We start from the raw sequence: 17,389 nt of genomic DNA on the forward strand, positions 1-17,389 counted from the left end.
ACATAATAATAATAATAATAATAATAATTGGTTTTTGGGGGAAAGGAAATGGCGCAGTATCTGTCTCATATATCGTTGGACACCTGAACCGCGCCGTAAGGGAGGGGATAAAGGAGGGAGTGAAAGAAGGAAGACAGCGTGTTGCAGCATTGCCTAAGAATCCACGGAACCGAACGCCATCGTCCGTCGGTGGGATCCTTTGCCCGGACAATTTAAAAGGAAAGGAAACATATCTTGGTATAAGCTTGTCTGGTGGCTCAGTGGTTAGCGCGTTCGGCTACTGATCAGGAGTTCCCGGATTCGAACCAGACCGCGGCGGCTGCGTTTTTATGGCGGCAAAACGCTTAAGGCGCCCGTGTGCTGTGCCATGTCAGTGAACGTTAAAGGTCCCCAGGTGGTCGAAATTATTCCGGAGTCCACTACGGGCGGGCGCCTATTTGTTCTTCCACTCCCTCCTTTATCTCTTCCCTTACGGCGCGGTTTAGGTGTCCAACGATATATGAGACAGATACTGTGCCGTTTCATTTCCTCAAAAACGAATTATAAGTTTGTCTTGAGGTCCGCATCATCTATTTTATCAGATGGTCTTGTTTTATAAGCGTGTGCGCATAAGGACAGTTTGATCCCATAGAGGCGTATTCCCGTTTAGAGTGTACAAATATTAGGATGGCTATATGCCCTTTACGCACCCATTTTGTTGCACAACACAGCGTTCAAATTTCGACGCACTCTGCTCACTCTGCCGATAGATAATAATTTATGGATTATGAGCAACAATGGTGGGCTATCAAGTGCGGCTTGTGCAATACTTCAAATTTTTGTTGCGTCGTCGCTGGCTTAAACGTGCATCGACATCTAGTTGTTAGTGATGGTGCTGTAATATGCACAACTTTTGCACGATGGTAGGTCTTCAGGGTGATTGTAACAGTGAAAGCCAGCTGGCAAAGTGTTTATTTCGTGGAAAGGTCAGTTCGTGAAGAGGTGAAGTCTATTGTGGTGAGTTGAGTTTACGCTTGCTTTTATTTCTGGAATTGTGCTCCCAGTGAAAGCTCTTTGATTCGAGCCTTATTATGCGTACTAGGCGCCACTCTTTTTCCAGAATGCGCAGTGCTCTGTGCGTGAAAAAAATAAAATGTTAATTCATCTGCAAATCGGTATTTACCCCACTGCCCCGCCGCGGTGGCTCAGTGGTTAGGGCGCTCGACTACTGATACGGAGTTCCCGGGTTCGAACCCGACCGCGGCGGCTGCGTTTTTATGGAGGAAAAACGCTAAGGCGCCCGTGTGCTGTGCGATGTCAGTGCACGATAAAGATCCCCAGGTGGTCGAAATTATTCCGGAGCCCTCCACTACGGCACCTCTTCTTCCTTCTTTCACTCCCTCCTTTATCCCTTCCCTTACGGCGCGGTTCAGGTGTCCAACGATATGAGACAGATACTGCGCCATTTCCTTTCCCCTAAAACCAATTATTATTATTATTATTCACTGGACAATTCGTACTGCGCGCCGCATCGCTAGCGACAGCTGTTGCTTTCCGCCGATAGGTGGCGCGAGAGTGGACTTCCGCTACTTCTGCGGGGTGACTTCCGGTTCACGTGTCGCGCCGAAATCCGAAATCTAGTTACTATCTGATAACTTAGGGACCGTACCGGAGACCAATGATTACACTCTGGCACGCCGCGGGTCCGGCACTAGTTTGACACCGTGCTTGTCGCATGCACAATTAAGTGATGCCAATGCATTTTGTTTGGTGTTCCTACATCGGTGTGAAGGTTCGCAAAGGTTCGCGGTGTACGATGACGGAGGAGGAAGCGCGGTGTTACGATCCTGCTCTTTCGTTGGTGTTCTATTTGATGCCAGTGTTCGCGCGTGCTACTGGTCCGGAGTTCCCGGGTCCGAACCCGACCGCGGCGGCGGCTGCGTTTCGATGGAGGCGAAACGCCAAGGCGCCCGTGTGCTGTGCGATGTCAGTGCACGTTAAACATCCCCAGGTGGTCGAAAGTATTCCGGAGCCCTCCACTACGGCACCTCTTTCTTCCTTTCTTCTTTCACTCCCTCCTTTATCCCTTCCCTTGCGGCGCGGTTCAGTTGTCCGTCGATATGTGAGACAAATACTGCGCAGTTTCCTTTCCCCAAAAACCAATTTTCATTTTAAAGCGAAAGCTTTACTGGCCGCGAACTTGCGATTTCGCCTTGGCGGTGCTTCGAGGAGGCACATGACGTACATCACAACGCGCGCCTCGCCGCGGATTTTCCTCCCTCTCGCTCCCTAGTCACTACTGCGCATGCGCAGCTAGGAGCACCGAGCCACAGGTGTTCCTCAAAATCCTTTTTCAGTTCCTTTTCTCAAAATTTTTTTCAAAATTTTTCACAAATTTATTTCCTCAAAATCCAATTTTCAATTTTCTCTTCTTTACCGAACCCCGGCGGCTGCGTTTTTATGGAGGAAAAACGCTAAGGTGTGCTGTTGGATGTCAGTGCAGGTTAAAGATCCCCAGGTGGTCGAAATTATTCCGGAGCCCTCCACTACAGCACCTCTTCTTCCTTCTTTCACTCCTTCCTTTATCCCTTCCCATATGGCGCGGTTCAGGTGTCCAACGATATGAGACATACTTTCTTCTTTACCAGACCACGGCGGCTGCGTTTTTATGGAGGAAAAATGCTAAGGCGCCTGTGTGCTGTGCGATGTCAGTGCACATTAAAGATCCCCAGGTTGTCGAAATTATTCCGGAGCCCTCCACTAGGGCACCTCTTCTTTTCTTCTTTCACTCCTTCCTTTATCCCTTCCGTTACAGCGCAGTTCAGATGTCCATGAGACATACTGCGCCATTTCCTTTCCCCCAAAACCAATTATTATTATTTCTTCTTTCCCTCCCTCCTTTATCCCTTCCTTTGTGACTCCATTTGGGTGTCCACTGAGATATGTGAGATGGTTACTGTGCCATTTCCTTTCCTCAAAAACCAAACAAAACAAGTGAGCCCAAGGCATTTATAGTGTTCATTGGCTTTGCAAAGGCTGTTCAATTTCATGAAAGGAAAGGTGCACAACGGGCTCCTTGCTTTCATGTATTGGTGTCCAACTGCAAAAGCCTGCTTTGATTGCGTTCCTCATAGGCAGCGCGCCCTCCCTGCCATCTCCCAGGGTGCACCCTGGGAGATGGCATGCAGTTAATGGGTGATCGCTAGAGATTGATCACAAAATGAATCCTGCGGCCTAGTTCTTGCTGCAGTGCCGCATGTCAGCCACAACGCTGTCAGCGCTAATGCATTCAGGCCCCACATTTCTCTCTCAGCACCGCCACATGTATCAAACACGAAAGAGGCATCTGCATATCCAGGGAGCGAGTTATGCGGCCTTCCTTTGCTCAAAGCCATTGCCGTCTAGAGCATTGTCAATGCTAATGAACAGTGAACGCCAACACCTTTTGCTTTGTATATCCTGGATTAGCTGAGCTAATCCACATTAATTGTTTTTGTTTTGGCATCGGCGACGCTCGCTGGCCACGCTGGCTCTCGCTCTTATGGTCTGGCCGTTTGTGCTTTTTTTTTTTTCAGAAAGCAACCTCTGCAGCCCCCCCAATCCTCTTTCCCCGCACCATGGCGCTTTGGCTTTTGCTTACAGCTCCTCTGTCCCCTGAGGTGCAGAGTGCTTGGGAATATGGAGAAGGGAAGGAGGGAAAGCAGAAATCATCCCTCGCAGGTTTTGCCACTGGTGCTAGTTTAGTGTGTGTGTGTGTGTGTGTGTGTGTGTGTGTGTGCGCGCAATAGATGATGATGATGAATTTTTATGGCGCAAGGGCAGCTTCGACCAAGGAGTGCCATGGCACAATTAAGGTAGTTTTCATTGCACAAGATGGGGACAAAGACCCATTTCCCAAGCGTTTCACCCTAGAGAAGCCAAGCACCAGGTAGGGGAAAGCTTGTACCCATTGCATCACTGGTGGGTACCCGGCGGCACTGGGGATCAAACTCCACACCTCCTGCCTGCGAAACGGATTCTCAAACCACTGGGCCACTGCTGCAGTGGGTTCAATAGATACTAATTAAAGATTAGCATCCTAGCATTTTTTTGTGGAGGCCATCGAAGTTCTTTTTTTGTAAATTCAAGTACTGTTTCTAAAGGCCTCCCCTCAACTCCCTCTTCGTCAAGCTTGTGCATGCTTCTAATGGCACTTTTTGAGAATATCTGTGTAAGCCATATTTTTTTTATTTTCATAACAGCAGAGTCATCTTGTCACATGAGATGTAAAGGTTGAGTGTCACCTTCGATCCTGCCGTTTTGGAGAGGGTGAATTCTCTGTCCAGGTTCATTGAACGCAAATAAGCAACGACCACTTGCACTTTTAAGAAAGACAAAGCAGACGATGGCCATAGATTTCGTTACAAATACAAATATTGTTTTAAGTGTGCCCTCTTACCCACAGCCAGAGAAACCATTTTCTCGTCACTTTCATCAGTTTGAATGTGATTAACTTGCGACGTTTTAATGTTTTGGGGAAATTTGAATTGATTAGCGTTTAGTACAGTGCAGTGGCCTTGTATAGGTGTCCACAATGTTTTTGGAGCAAGAAAGTCAGAAAAGTTGAATTTCCTTGTTGATTGCAAGCACAGTCGACTTTGAGGGTGGCTAGTAGCATTCGCACAGGGAAGTGTAGACCGCGTCCTTTAGTTTCTGGCAGTAAGCTTAGACTTAAGTTAAATAGTTTATCATACCAGTTCATGGTATCGATGTTCTGAAAACTTTTGCTGGCACATGTTTGTAGTGATTGTTCTCTTGCACTTAATGTGGCATCTCTAATTCAGCTCGTATGTTTCTGCCATTTTAGCTATCACCTGTTAATATATTTTCATGCCAAGCTTTGAGAACAAATTGCTGTATCAATGAACTGACAAAAAAAATGAATAAATAAAAATGTAGGCCACCACAGAGACTGAGGTTTACTTCTTGTCCAATCTGCAGGTAATGGTGCTGTACGTCCGCAACCTGATGCCAGACACCCCTGAGGAGGTGATCCAAGAGGTCTTCTCCTTGAACGACAAGCTTAAGATCGACAAGGTCAAAAAGATCAGGGACTTTGCATTCGTTCATTACACAAGCAGAAAAGATGCCAAGGAGGCATTGGAGGCCCTAAATGGTATTGTCTTTTATTCCATCTTTTTTTCTCTGTTTTACATAAGATTTGAGCTTTATGTGCTAGAGCTTGTTGACAATTGACTGCCTAGACTGAGAGCCATTCAGGTTCACGGATATGGCTTAAAAAAGGCGTTGAAGGAAATGAACGAAGACTTTCGTGATCTAACTGCGGCTTGCACGCTCAGATTCACTGGGATTAATTAATCATAGTTTAAGCTCGAATGTATCAGAATGTCTGTTTGTTGTTAAGGTGTTAAGGTCTCTGACCAGTATCTGTGGCATCTTTATTTTTTCCACCTGTTGTAAATGCAGCGTATTTAGTACGCATGAAAACAAGGCATTCTGTGCTATTACTCTTGGGTGTGGCCTTTTCCCTTTTTTTCTCATTTAAACTGTCAAATTCTGACGGCTTTAATTGCTATGGTGCAGTTATTTTTCTGTTATGGTTTGTGAGCCTCGCATCTCATTCTGCTCATTTAGTCTATTATTACATCACAGAACTTGTGTGTTGATATGAATGTTTATAAAGTGTTTTAAGGGCCTTGAAATTATAGTTGCTTGTATTGGCAAGTACACTTTGTTTCTATAAATTTGGGGTTACTCAATTCACGTTGCTATTTAACTTGACGAGGATTTTCAGAAGTTCCAAGACATGCATGCATGCTTGTCACTGAGATGAATAATTTTGCAGTCGTACTGCACTGTGCTCTGTAGGCTATGCCTATAGATTGTGGCTATTAGATAATGGTTGAATTTATAGCATTGTCGAAATGTGCATTCTCCATCAAAAGTGATGAACTTTAAGGGTCTGCTTCTCGGCTGTACAGTGCAGCTCGTTATGCATCACCAGTGTTCAGAATATCTTAGAACTAGAGGAACTCTCTTCTTCTTCCTTCCGAGATTAAGTCTTCCATGGATGCTACAAGAATGCCACTACATGGCTTAGAAGCAAACCCTTTAGATGTACTTTTGACACATGATTTGTGACTGACTGGGGCTCATATTTGAGGATATGTGGGGAAAAAAAAATGACTACGCTAGGAGGAAGAATAACATGGAACGCTTCTTTCACGATATAAAGGCTGTTAGTGGGCCCAATAAGTCCAGATTGGAAAGGATGGAATGTACTGTACCGGAAAAGAAATGTACTGTACCATTTTTTTTTTCTTTTCACTCATCTTTATAGAAGATAGCTCTAACTCCCACCTTTTCAGTCTTTCCTTGCTGGCCACACCAACAGCCATTTATGCCGTGGCTACAACAGCCAGTGTAGTAGTGTGAGTGCATTGTACTATGTTTCACTAAAGTTAGCTGTGTTGTATTGCATAAATAATACTAAAGATGAATGCCACTTCTTGAGGCATGTGGCATTTTATTTAACCTTGGGACAGGGATGTTACTCATTTTTACTTTTCTCGGTGTTTCTCGAGTGAAGCATGACCAGGATGTTTTTTGCCCCAATAGTACTGAGCTAGGAGCCAAAAAGTGTTGTGGTAATTTTTTATTGAACTTTCAGGTGAGCTTATCTTTCTTCGTGCTATTATGCGCTTTACACCTCTGATCGCCATTCCTAATTTTTTTTTTTTTCGTGTTGAAACTCTAGCTGGGACAAACTTTATTGCCTTATAGTTTTGCAATTCCAGCAATAGCTATAGTTACTGAGATTGCCAGTTGCTTATAAAACTTATTTTGTGCTCTGTTAAATATTTATTCATGTGAATGAGTGAAGAATATTGTGATCAACTGACTTGTTGGCTGGTAGGCCAGCTGTTACTATTACTTTACTTACCGGCCTGGCCTATTTACTGGAGTCAGACAGGTTCTTCCTAACTCTTCCTCGCTCCGCACGACGAAGCCGGACCACCACGGAATGAACAATACGGGAGAATTTATTTACATTATTTGCATATTGTGGGCCCTTTTCTGCCGTCGGAATGCGGCCTCTCGTCACGGCATCCACAACCCACCTGTCTCGTCCTTCTTGGTTGTCTCCTCTCTTCCCGGTCCTCCTCTCCAGCTTGCTCTCCCTCGTCCTTGCTTCCCCGCTGCTCCCTTCGGTCGGCTCGCTAGGAAGGCATCTTGAGCTGGTTCCCTTAATCCCACGGTCGTTACGGAGGCGGCGCGCAGACCTTGGTCTTATCGGGCAACACCGTTCTCCGGCGTATTTCGCAGGGGCCAGCATCTCGCCCTGGCCGTCAACTGCGTACCCGGCGCCAACTGCCGCCACCTCGGTCAGTGCACACGGCCGTTTCTTGGGCGCGCCGGATCACCCGCGCGTACACGCACATAACCGCGGCGTCCTTGTGGCTGCCGTTCATCTTCGGGCCTTCGCCGTCCGCCAGGCGCCGGCTTCCGGCCCCCCTTCACGCCGCTCTGGGGTGTCTCCCATCTGTCGTCCGAGCCGCGTGAACCTCCACAAAACCACCGCTTGTTTCACTCGCGTACGGGGCGAGCCAGCAGACATGCCCGACAACTGGCCTGTTATTTTACTTTGCAATGCCTTTCACAAGGCTTCACTTTCTCCCTTTCAAAATGTTTAGAGCTGCTGCGGTGGTTGGGGTTATAGTGCTCGGCTGCCGACCAGAAAGATGTGGGTTTGATCCTGGCCATGGTGGTTGTATTTCGATGGAAGCGAACTGCTAGAGACAGGTGTACTGTGTGATGTTGGTGCATGATAAAAGAACCCCAGGCGATTGAAATTATCCGGAGCCCTCTACAGCGTCCTCATAGCCCGAGTCGCTTTGGGACGTTAAACCTCGTAAACCAACCAACCATTAATTTAAAAATTGGTTTTTTTATTAAAAGAACATTTTTCATTACAAGCAAGGTAGGGCTCAACTGCAATGGGAATTTCTAGTTCTAATCAGGATTCATTTTAAAATGGACCGTCAGGCGGCAAACACATGCGCAAAAATTGCATCAGTGCTCAGCTCTCTACTGCTGTAGAGTGGATGCCCTGGGATATACTAAGCATGTGCGCGCATGCCTCGCAGGCACCACGCTTGAAGGCGCCGTACTTGAAGTGGCATGGTCCAAGCCCGTGACTTCTGGCAAGCATTTCACCCGCCTGTTGGCTGCAAAGAAGAAAGTTCCGGAAAAGAGCCGCCTCTGTGGAGCACCCGTGGTGATGCCTGGACCCGTAGCGGGCCTCGGCTGTGGATATTATCCGCTCGCCTCTCCCTACATTCCACCTGCCGTCGGTTCTGGCAGGCCAGTGACTGCCGACTACTATCAGTCGCACTATTACTATAATGATAACAAGTAAGTGTTAAGTCAAATGGTTTAACTTGTAGTGTGGTATGCTTATAACAGAAATTAGAAGGAACAGTACATGCCCATTCTGTCACTGCTTTAACCCTGTAGCCTTACATTAGCATTTGTGGTCATAAAGTGGATATTGTGGTCACTGTAGTCAGCTTCCACTTTGTGAACTTCAGACATTGTGAAGATGCCCTACTGTTGCACGGAACCATTTGGTGAAACATTTGTTGTTGAAGCTTGAAGTTCAGCCTTGTGCATAGAAGTTTGGATATTCACTGTGTGTCGTTTAGTGAAAAAACTGACATCTGCTGCCACCTTTAGCCACGCTGGACTCAACATTATAAACTTCCTCTGCAGTCTGACAGTAAAATTTAATCGTCATTCTCGCTAAAATTGTTTGCACTGTCACTGAACCCTTTGAACTCCTTTCTGCATAAAACAATGTTTGAAAATGTTGACATTATTGGTCAAAGCACTGCACTTGTCATCCAGCTGATCACTCAGCGACTTCAGGGTGTAGAGGGGAGCAGTGTCTGACAAGCCTTGAAGATTTGGTGCACTGTGTCCACCACAATAAAAGCAAGGAAATTTAAGTTGAGGAGGTTAAAGTTAGAATGGACATAAATGAACTCTGCAACTGCTGCTCGACACCTGACCAAAGCTGCTGCTCTCTTGACTTCGAGTAGAGCCAAACTAGAAGTACCTAAAGGTTGAGGTAGTTGGTTGGTTGGATTGTGAAATTTTGAAGCTATTGCGTTTATCATGGCTTGATTGTCAAATATGCTTGCACTTCTTGTGAAATCAGTGCCGCATTACAGCTGTGTTGCAATCCACTGCATACATATGTATTCATACAGGAAAAAGAACAAGTGCGAGTTAATGGCATGCTTGTCGAAATTAAGAAAAAGAAATGGGCACGGGTTGGCCCTGTATGCAAAGCCCGAACTTGTGGTGGCTGCCACTTAGGGTAAGATTGATTCTCCGTCTCGGGGGTTCATAGAAAGATGTGAAGTGATTCGGGGCTGCTAAGAACTGCAGCTAGAGATTTTCAATATGACAGAAAAAGGATTGTGACCGCCACTGAAAATTGGTTGCTTCTCCGGATTTATGCATTCTAGAATCTAGCACATAGAATGCATAAATCCGGAGGAAGCAACCATTTTCAGTGGCGGTCACATCTTTTCTCTGTCATATTGAAAATTTTGCTGCAGTTTTTAGCAGGAATCATTACATTTTCTATGAAACCCGAGACGGAGAAAAATACAAAGTGGCAGCACTACACAAGTGGGGATGAAACAGGGAAACCCGTGCCCTCACACGATGGTCAGTTCAGAGCTGGCCGCTCAGCTCCAAGGCTACAAAACAACAATCAGCACATTAGTAGAGCGAGGGGAGAGTTTGTTTCAGGTCTCTAACATAAATTGGGCAAACAACGACCTTTAAAAATGACTTCTTATTTTTGTAAAAACCATGTGTAAACCAGGCCGCAAAATGCTATCTCTCTCTCTTTCCACCTGTACAAGATCACACAGACCCCTTTGATACAGCCGGATTTGAAACATTACTTATGATGAAAGGAACCATTGGTCCCAACTTCTGAACGCATTAAATACACAACGGTGCCGACGTGCAGGCTGCGCATCTAAAAGCCACGTTCGGTGCTCGAAATAGCGAATTTTGCTCTGCCTGTTGTCAGAATGACTGCTTTCATCTGTTTTATGAGTCATGAATTATATAATAATTCCCTGAAGAGTATATTCTCACAGCTAAACATTTATTCATGTCTAACGATCAGTTGGAAAAGCAAGCAAATGTAGCAGTGTTTACGTTCATCTGTCAGGTTTAAGGCGCTATGTCCACAAATGTGGACGCGAATAAAATATGCTTGAATATGAATATTTTTGTGTAATTTTGTGCTCATCACTTCTGCTTAATCTGCTAATTGTCATTTATGCAAAAGATTTTTCCTCTCAGCAGATTTAATTGCCGCCTGAAGGGGCTATGGCACATTAGGAGGTGTTTTTCTGCCCTTTGCTTTAACATTAAAGCATGGGCCTTTGGCAAATGGTAAGCAGAGTGTGAGAACTTTCACCGTAAATTTGGAATCGTGTAAAAAGAAAAATGTTAGGTAGGGTAACTTACTTATGGTGGCAAAAATAATTTTGTTCCCCATTCACGTGGGATATATCACTGCTACGTAGCAAGTGAGTTCTAGCACATTTAGGTTGTGTGGAACTATACCAGACACCGGTGACTTTGTACTGGCTTGGCACAGCTGCAGCACATTCTGCAACTAAATTTTTCTTGTCCTTGCTTGTGTTATCATCAAGAATGTTAGATCAGGCAACACGCCTCTTTAGCAGGATGATTTTTACAGACCTAGTAGAGCCTAACCAAATGCAAGGCTCTCTTGGTTATGAAAGGTTCCTGTCATAGGTTATAAGTTATAACCAAAAGTATGCCCATTTCAAGAGTGAAGACTAAAGTTAAATTTAGTACGTGATAATGTTGATCTGAAGCTTTCATTGTGACATACTTCACGTTTTACCTAATATCTTTTGGAATCTTTCTTTTTGAGTTAGAAGAACACTTTTTTCAGTGCAGCATTATCAGTAGTGTAGCGCATCAGAATACAGCTAAGACATGCTAACTAGTAGGCTGGTTAACTAATACTGTGTAGTTAGCTCTTTTAACTGCTACTATTGGTCTACTTATTTACTGAGATGCATGTAGCCCATTGTAAGTGTATCCATATCGGTTTTTAGGATTTCGAAAACGCAGTTACCCTTAGCTCTGTGTTCCAACTAATCCTGTCTATATTGTGCCGAAATCCATGCGCTTTAAGTGTTGATGAAAAACTTTTATTGATATGAAGGCCTAAAATAAAGTAACTTACGCAGCAGCATTGCGGGCGACCTTCAGGCTGCCGGTTGTGGCGTCCATGTCGTGTCTAGTCGCGACGTCCTCTGCCCAGGTCACCAGCCAAAGTTGGAGATCCGGCTCGGTGCTGGACAAAGTAGCCTCCCACTGCAGTGGACTGGTTAGGTGCCAAGAGGCAAGGGGCAAGTGTGCTGGGCAGGACAATAGGATATGAGCGTAGTTGGCTCTTGGGCTGCCACATAAGCGGCAGACTGGGGAGTATGTTTCGATGTGGAGGAGGGCAAGACGTGCAGGAGTAAGAAAGGTGTGGGCCTGAAGGTGGCGCCACAAGCATTGGTGGTGCCAGGAAAGGGATTTGTGTGGAGGGGGAAAGTGAGATGAGGGAGCCGGTAGTGCAAGTTAATATCAAAGTACGTGAGGAGTGCGACACGCGCATCCATTTCTGGCGGGGATGGGCTTGCTCAGTCAGTCATATCAGGAGTTAGCCGCCTCGTTGCCAAGATGGGCCGACTGAGCAGGCACCCAGATGATTTTGATGGGGCGAGAGGGGACGGGGTCAGAACATAGGATGCTGATGGCTGGGGGTGCCACTCGTCCAACCCCGTAATTGTAGACCACAGGCTCGGAGTAATTGAAAATGTATTCCTCGGAGGTTTGCGTGGTGGCAAGTGCAATAGCTGCCTCCTCGGCGTCTACAGAGGTCGAAGTGTAGACTGAGGAAAGCCTGCAGGCAGAGCGACCCCTCCAGTGCATGTAATTCGTTGAAATAGCCGAAATTTGTTGGGCCACAGTGTTGTGGGTAACTGTGTTTTTGTAATTCTAAAAACTGATATGCATATTGCTTACACTGTGCTGCAGACCTCTCAATAAATATTGAGACTAACAGTAATAACTAAGAGGTTAACCAGCTTTAGTAACCAGTTTTAGTAATAGCTTTAGTTAACCAGTTTTAGTAATAGCTAAAAAGTTGATTAGTTAACCAGCTTTCTGGTTAGCATGTCTTAGCTGTATTCTGAAGCGCTACGGTATTGACAGTGCTATGCAGAAATAGCACTCTTCTGATTCAAAAACCCTGAATTTAAAAGTTGCAGAACATCTTAGGTGAAACACCTGGTATATGTTGACTGAGAGGCTGCTCATTATCTTACACCTCCTTGCAATCCTTTTTTGTTTGTTTAGAGTTCAAGCAAGGAATTTTGTAACAGCTCGACACTGAGCTTAAAAGAAAAAAATGTGTGATGGTCCTGCAATGGAAACAAAAGAAAAAATGTATATCCACAGGGAAATTGCAAACACTAACAAAGAGACAAGCAGTGCTGATCATGAAGTACTGCTGTTTGGGAACCCGGTGATTTTTAATTGCTTTCGCTCAGCACCTGTTTACGCAATTCTCATGGACTGATAGGAATGTAATGCTAATCTATACACCATGCCAACCACACAAAAATGTGGCATGCCTGTAAGATTTTCTTATCTGCACATCCTGGTCTTGTGAGGGTGTGGTATTGAGAGAGAACTGCAACATGCATGCGTCTTGGGGACTACAAGGTGTCCCAGAGCTTGGAGTTGTGCGCAGGTGCAGTGACGATCCCAAGGGGCTTTTTCACACACCTGCCTGTTTGTTTATTTATTTATTTATCAAAGAACCCACAGTGACAGGGAAGGGTACAATAAGAAATACGTAAACTACAAAAATTCCGACACCTTTGCTCCTAGGCAGAGTAAAAAGTACAAACACCAGAAAAAGACAAAAGAAATGTAAAGCGCTAGTACATTTACAACATAGAAAAGAAAGCATCATTTGATTTAGCACCCACGACATCACTCGGAAGCCTATTCCATTCCCTAATAGTTTTAGGAAAGGAAGACATCGCAAACTATTCTGTTTTTGTCACAATTTTCCGAACCTTTATCGTTTGTTTGCTCCAATGGCTTTTCTTTTTTCTTCTTGGAGCAAATTTCACCAGCTATGGACTAACACCAGTGCACCTCCCGACCCCCTCCGCTTTGAACATTAAGCGGCAATCCCTCCTTTGTCTTTAGTCAAATTTTTTTTAACACTTTTTGAGGAGACAGAAGTTAGCTCGCGCAGAGTTTGTTGCCATCTAAAGGAGTAAGAGTATGAAAAAAAAAGGTTCAAAAAGCCTCGGTCTCTGCTGATCTCCACGGAGCAGCCCTGACCTCTTTCAGCTGAGGCACTTTCTTTTGGTCATGAAACTTGTGAATGGTCCGAGTGCCTGCCACATACAAGTATCAGCTGTTGTGTAGAACAGAAATTTATTTACGGTTATTATGCTTTATGCCAGCATGAAAAAAAAAACCATATTAGCGTGATGACATGTACTCAAGCCTGCAAAACATGACATCATATAGGCCTAGTTTGACACGCACGGATGAGTGATGTACCAAGGGAGACAAAAGAATTGTGCCATGCACAAAATTGTGACACCAGAAGTCTTTGAGGTCATGCATTTGGCAGCTGTGTTGGAGCACCCATTTAATGTCAAGTTGGTGAAGGGACTGTTCAGAATAATTCGACAGTGCTTACAAACAGCGCTGTTTCAGCTGGGCATCCGCCAAGAGAAAGTAACTGGGCAGGACAAGTTTGGTGTTATCCGCACCCTGTTGAAAGTTTCTGAATGGTGAAAAAATTTGTTCCGCACGATGATGTTGGTGTAGATGCTGATGATGTGTAACGATGATTTTCTTAAAGAAATAATTTTTCTGTGCTCAGACCCGGCAGTGGCCATTCACGAAGCCCCGATGGAGGAGCCAACCCCTATCATTTCAGCAGCACAAGAATGTCGCCACGGTGTGCAAGGGCACTGCAGGTCAGTTAGTTGCTGAAATATTGTTGTTCAGCCCTAGTTTTTGCCACAGCATTTACTTTACTTCTCTAGCGAATTTTGTCCTTTAGTGTGAATCGGCTCACACAAGTGTTGGAAAAACTTACTCTCAAAGAACAGTTTCTTATGGATATGAAGATTTTGAGTTTAAAGGACAGTGGATTTCACGCAGTGTTTGTTTTTTTTTTGCTGTGGGAGCTTGGAACTTCGAACGGTGAGAAATATTTTACAGGTTCTCAAGGATTTCATTGCTTGAAAATTGGCTTGGCGTATGACTGTCGAAGCTAGGAGATGCGGACAATTGTTAGGAGTTGGGAAGTTTTGAAACATATAAATGAGTTGCAGATTTTTACGGAAAGTGGCATGCTACGTGGAGAATTGTGAAAACTTTCCTGTGATGTGAAATAAATGACTCTGTCCTCATTCCCCTTGAAACAATTAATTTTTTTCCTAAGCTAGTTGTGAGAATTGGATGTTAAGACAAACCGAGGCATTTTAGTTTTGTGTCATGGCCTTTACTTGAGCATTCTTTGTTCAAGCAGTTCGAATGGGCCAAGCAGTGGGAACATTTAATGCCTAATAATTAGGTCCAGCTTGGGTAACAGAATCACAACTTCTCAAATTGGTAGCATCTTTTACGTACTCATTAAGGATGAGCATTACAAAAATAAAACGAAGAGCTGTTTTGAATGTTCCTTGGTCATTCCGGGACATGCCATAGAGACTGGATATTCCATGAATGTCATCTGAGGTTACTTGAGAACTCTATTTTGCTGGCCGCCGCTGTTTGCTTGAAAGAAACACTTGAAATTGTCTTCAGCATGACACTGATTGTCCCAGTCATAGACACGTGCTTGAAACTGTCTTCCTCATGACAGTGACTGTCTGATAGACAGACAGATTGTTGAGAATATTTTAGAATTGCACTTTTTTTTTGTGAATCTATACTTCCCAAAGTCTGTTGATTACATATATACACTCTTACATATATACAAATCCTTTGGATTATATGCCCACGGAGAAAGCAGGGCCATACTACCATATCACTGAAGGCTATAGAAATAATGACTTGTGACTTCAATTTCTTAGTTGTCGTATGATAGTGGGCTATAATGGATCGTTGGATAGATGCTGAATACTTTTTTTTTGATACACGACAGCAATAGTTCCACATTTTTGAAGCATTTTTGTCTGCATTTGGTGATATTTTGTTTGGCTTCTTTTTGGCGCACAAGCTTGTAGCTGCATCAAGGAGCAAATGCTGTCCATCTGATGATGAAATAACTGATTATCTCCTAAACAGTGATCATGACTTTGAGTCCCACAATGAAAATGACTTTTCAGTGCCGTTTTCTCATGATGGAGGCTACGCAAGTGATGAGGATGACAGCAGCGATGTAAAGCGATCAAAACTCAACCTTAAAGTTTCAAAGCATTCATAGAGGCTCTGTATATTCACAAAACATGCAGATATTTTCAAAGTGTAAATAAATATTTTTTACCAGTGGTCTTCAACAGTTTTTCTAAATACTCGTTTTTTAGGCATGTGTGAATAGTGCTTTTTTTCCCTTTGAAGCGTACTTGAAGCGAATAGTAATCTTCTTCGAATAATATTGAAGGGAATATTTCGAATACTTCTGGCTCACAAAAAAAATGTTTATTGGCACAAAATGCATTTTCAGAATTGTGTTTTTCGAACACACAAGGCCATTGCATTAAAAAAAAAGAGTGCATTGAAGCTTTCTCACGCTCATTGAAGCTGTGTCGACTTTCCGCAGAAATGGCGATTGGAAACCAACCAATTGGATTGGAAACCAATTGGGAGCCAACCTGCATGTGGCGCCGACGTATTTGTGGGTTGTGAGACCTATATGTGGGGCCTTCAACTGCAGCTCTTTATTGCTATCGCGCTTCCGCTCACTGGCGTGCTCCCAGCGCCTAGCGCCATCTTGCGTCAGACATCCTAAAAGGGGCACTCATCTTTATGTGTCTCGTGCTAGCTCCCCTTCATGCTCTCGCCGTCGCGCTTGTTTAGCGAATTTCACGCGATGAGCGGCTGCGCCAGCTGCAGTCGGCTAAGACTTGTTCTTTCGAAGTCAAGGGAGCCACGCGTCATCCGATTACGAAGATTTAGCTTAGCACGGTCCGCTTCCACAGGGAGCCACTGCACATGTGCATATTGCCCTGAGGACGCCATTAGGTGCCAGGCGTCGTCCGATTGTTTTTACTCTTAACATGTCAGGACCAACAAGTGTGTGCACACTGAAAGCGCGCAGAAGCGGATCGTGCTATTCTAAATCTCTCTATTGATGCACGCTGTGGTGCCTGTTATGGCATGTGCACACCACGGGTAGTGCGGCCACAGACACCTGGCAGGTACACACCTGGGTGCCGCGCTTCTGCCTGTTCGAGTCTGTTGCCATGAGCATGCGCAGACCGGCTCGGGCATATGTGCGGGAGCGCAAGCATGCGGCGTGGAGTCGGGGCTTTGGTTGTGCATGTGCTGCGGTGCCATTCCAGAGGAGATCTGCCGAATCAAAACCACATGCAGCAAGAGTTCCATAAACGTTATTCGCTCGAGACAAATACTTTGTGAGATTTCAAGTACCAAGCATTCGGATTGAATTGAATATCAAATACTTCACTATTGTATCGAATGTTCGAAATAATCGAATATTCACACATGCCTACTATTTTTAGATCAATAGAAGCATTCATTGAGTATCTCTGCTTCAGGTAGAAAATAAGATGGGTACAGAAGGCCCAGCAGTACTAAAAAGAGTCGGCAGTCGATGAGTTGTCCCTTTTTTGTGTTTTAAAGATTTGTGTCCTCTTTCATGTCCACCATGCCAGCTTCTGTCAGAGCTGTGCCACAAACAAGGGTGGGGTGAACCTGAGTTTCGGCTGTTCACATCAGTGAACGGCAGCTTCCAGCCTTCAGCCAGTGGCGGCGATACACGCACGCTGATGTACTTCTACAAGGTGCGTGTCCAAGTGATAAAGTGCATATTTTTTTGCCGTGGATAGCAATACAGTTTAGGCTGGACTCTATTCTTTTTAGCTTTGGCAGTTAGTGCCTTCGCACTAATATTGTCCTGTTCGGTTAGCTGAACAAATCAAATAGTGCATATTCATAAATAATCTAAACAAATTGAATACAGTCTCGGGAGTTTCGAATAGCTCTCAAATAACAGACACAAAGTTTGGATTGGGTACATTGTAGTTTAGTTTTCTTCTATGGCTGTTTCAAAAACAACGCCCACTCATAA

At 44.6% G+C, this 17,389-nt stretch overlaps 1 protein-coding gene across 1 annotated transcript in view; it reads left to right on the forward strand.

The window, feature by feature from the left end:
* Nucleotides 1-17,389, forward strand: part of LOC144110945 (putative RNA-binding protein 46) — an 88,537-nt gene that overhangs the window by 57,341 nt on the left and 13,807 nt on the right. The window contains 4 exon segments of the mRNA XM_077644017.1: nt 4,960-5,134; nt 8,127-8,394; nt 14,009-14,105; nt 16,974-17,102. Of these exon segments, the coding sequence (XP_077500143.1) occupies nt 4,960-5,134; nt 8,127-8,394; nt 14,009-14,105; nt 16,974-17,102 (669 nt within the window).

The sequence above is a fragment of the Amblyomma americanum genome, chromosome 11 (genome assembly GCF_052857255.1).
Source record: "Amblyomma americanum isolate KBUSLIRL-KWMA chromosome 11, ASM5285725v1, whole genome shotgun sequence".
In the NCBI taxonomy this organism is placed as follows: domain Eukaryota; kingdom Metazoa; phylum Arthropoda; class Arachnida; order Ixodida; family Ixodidae; genus Amblyomma; species Amblyomma americanum.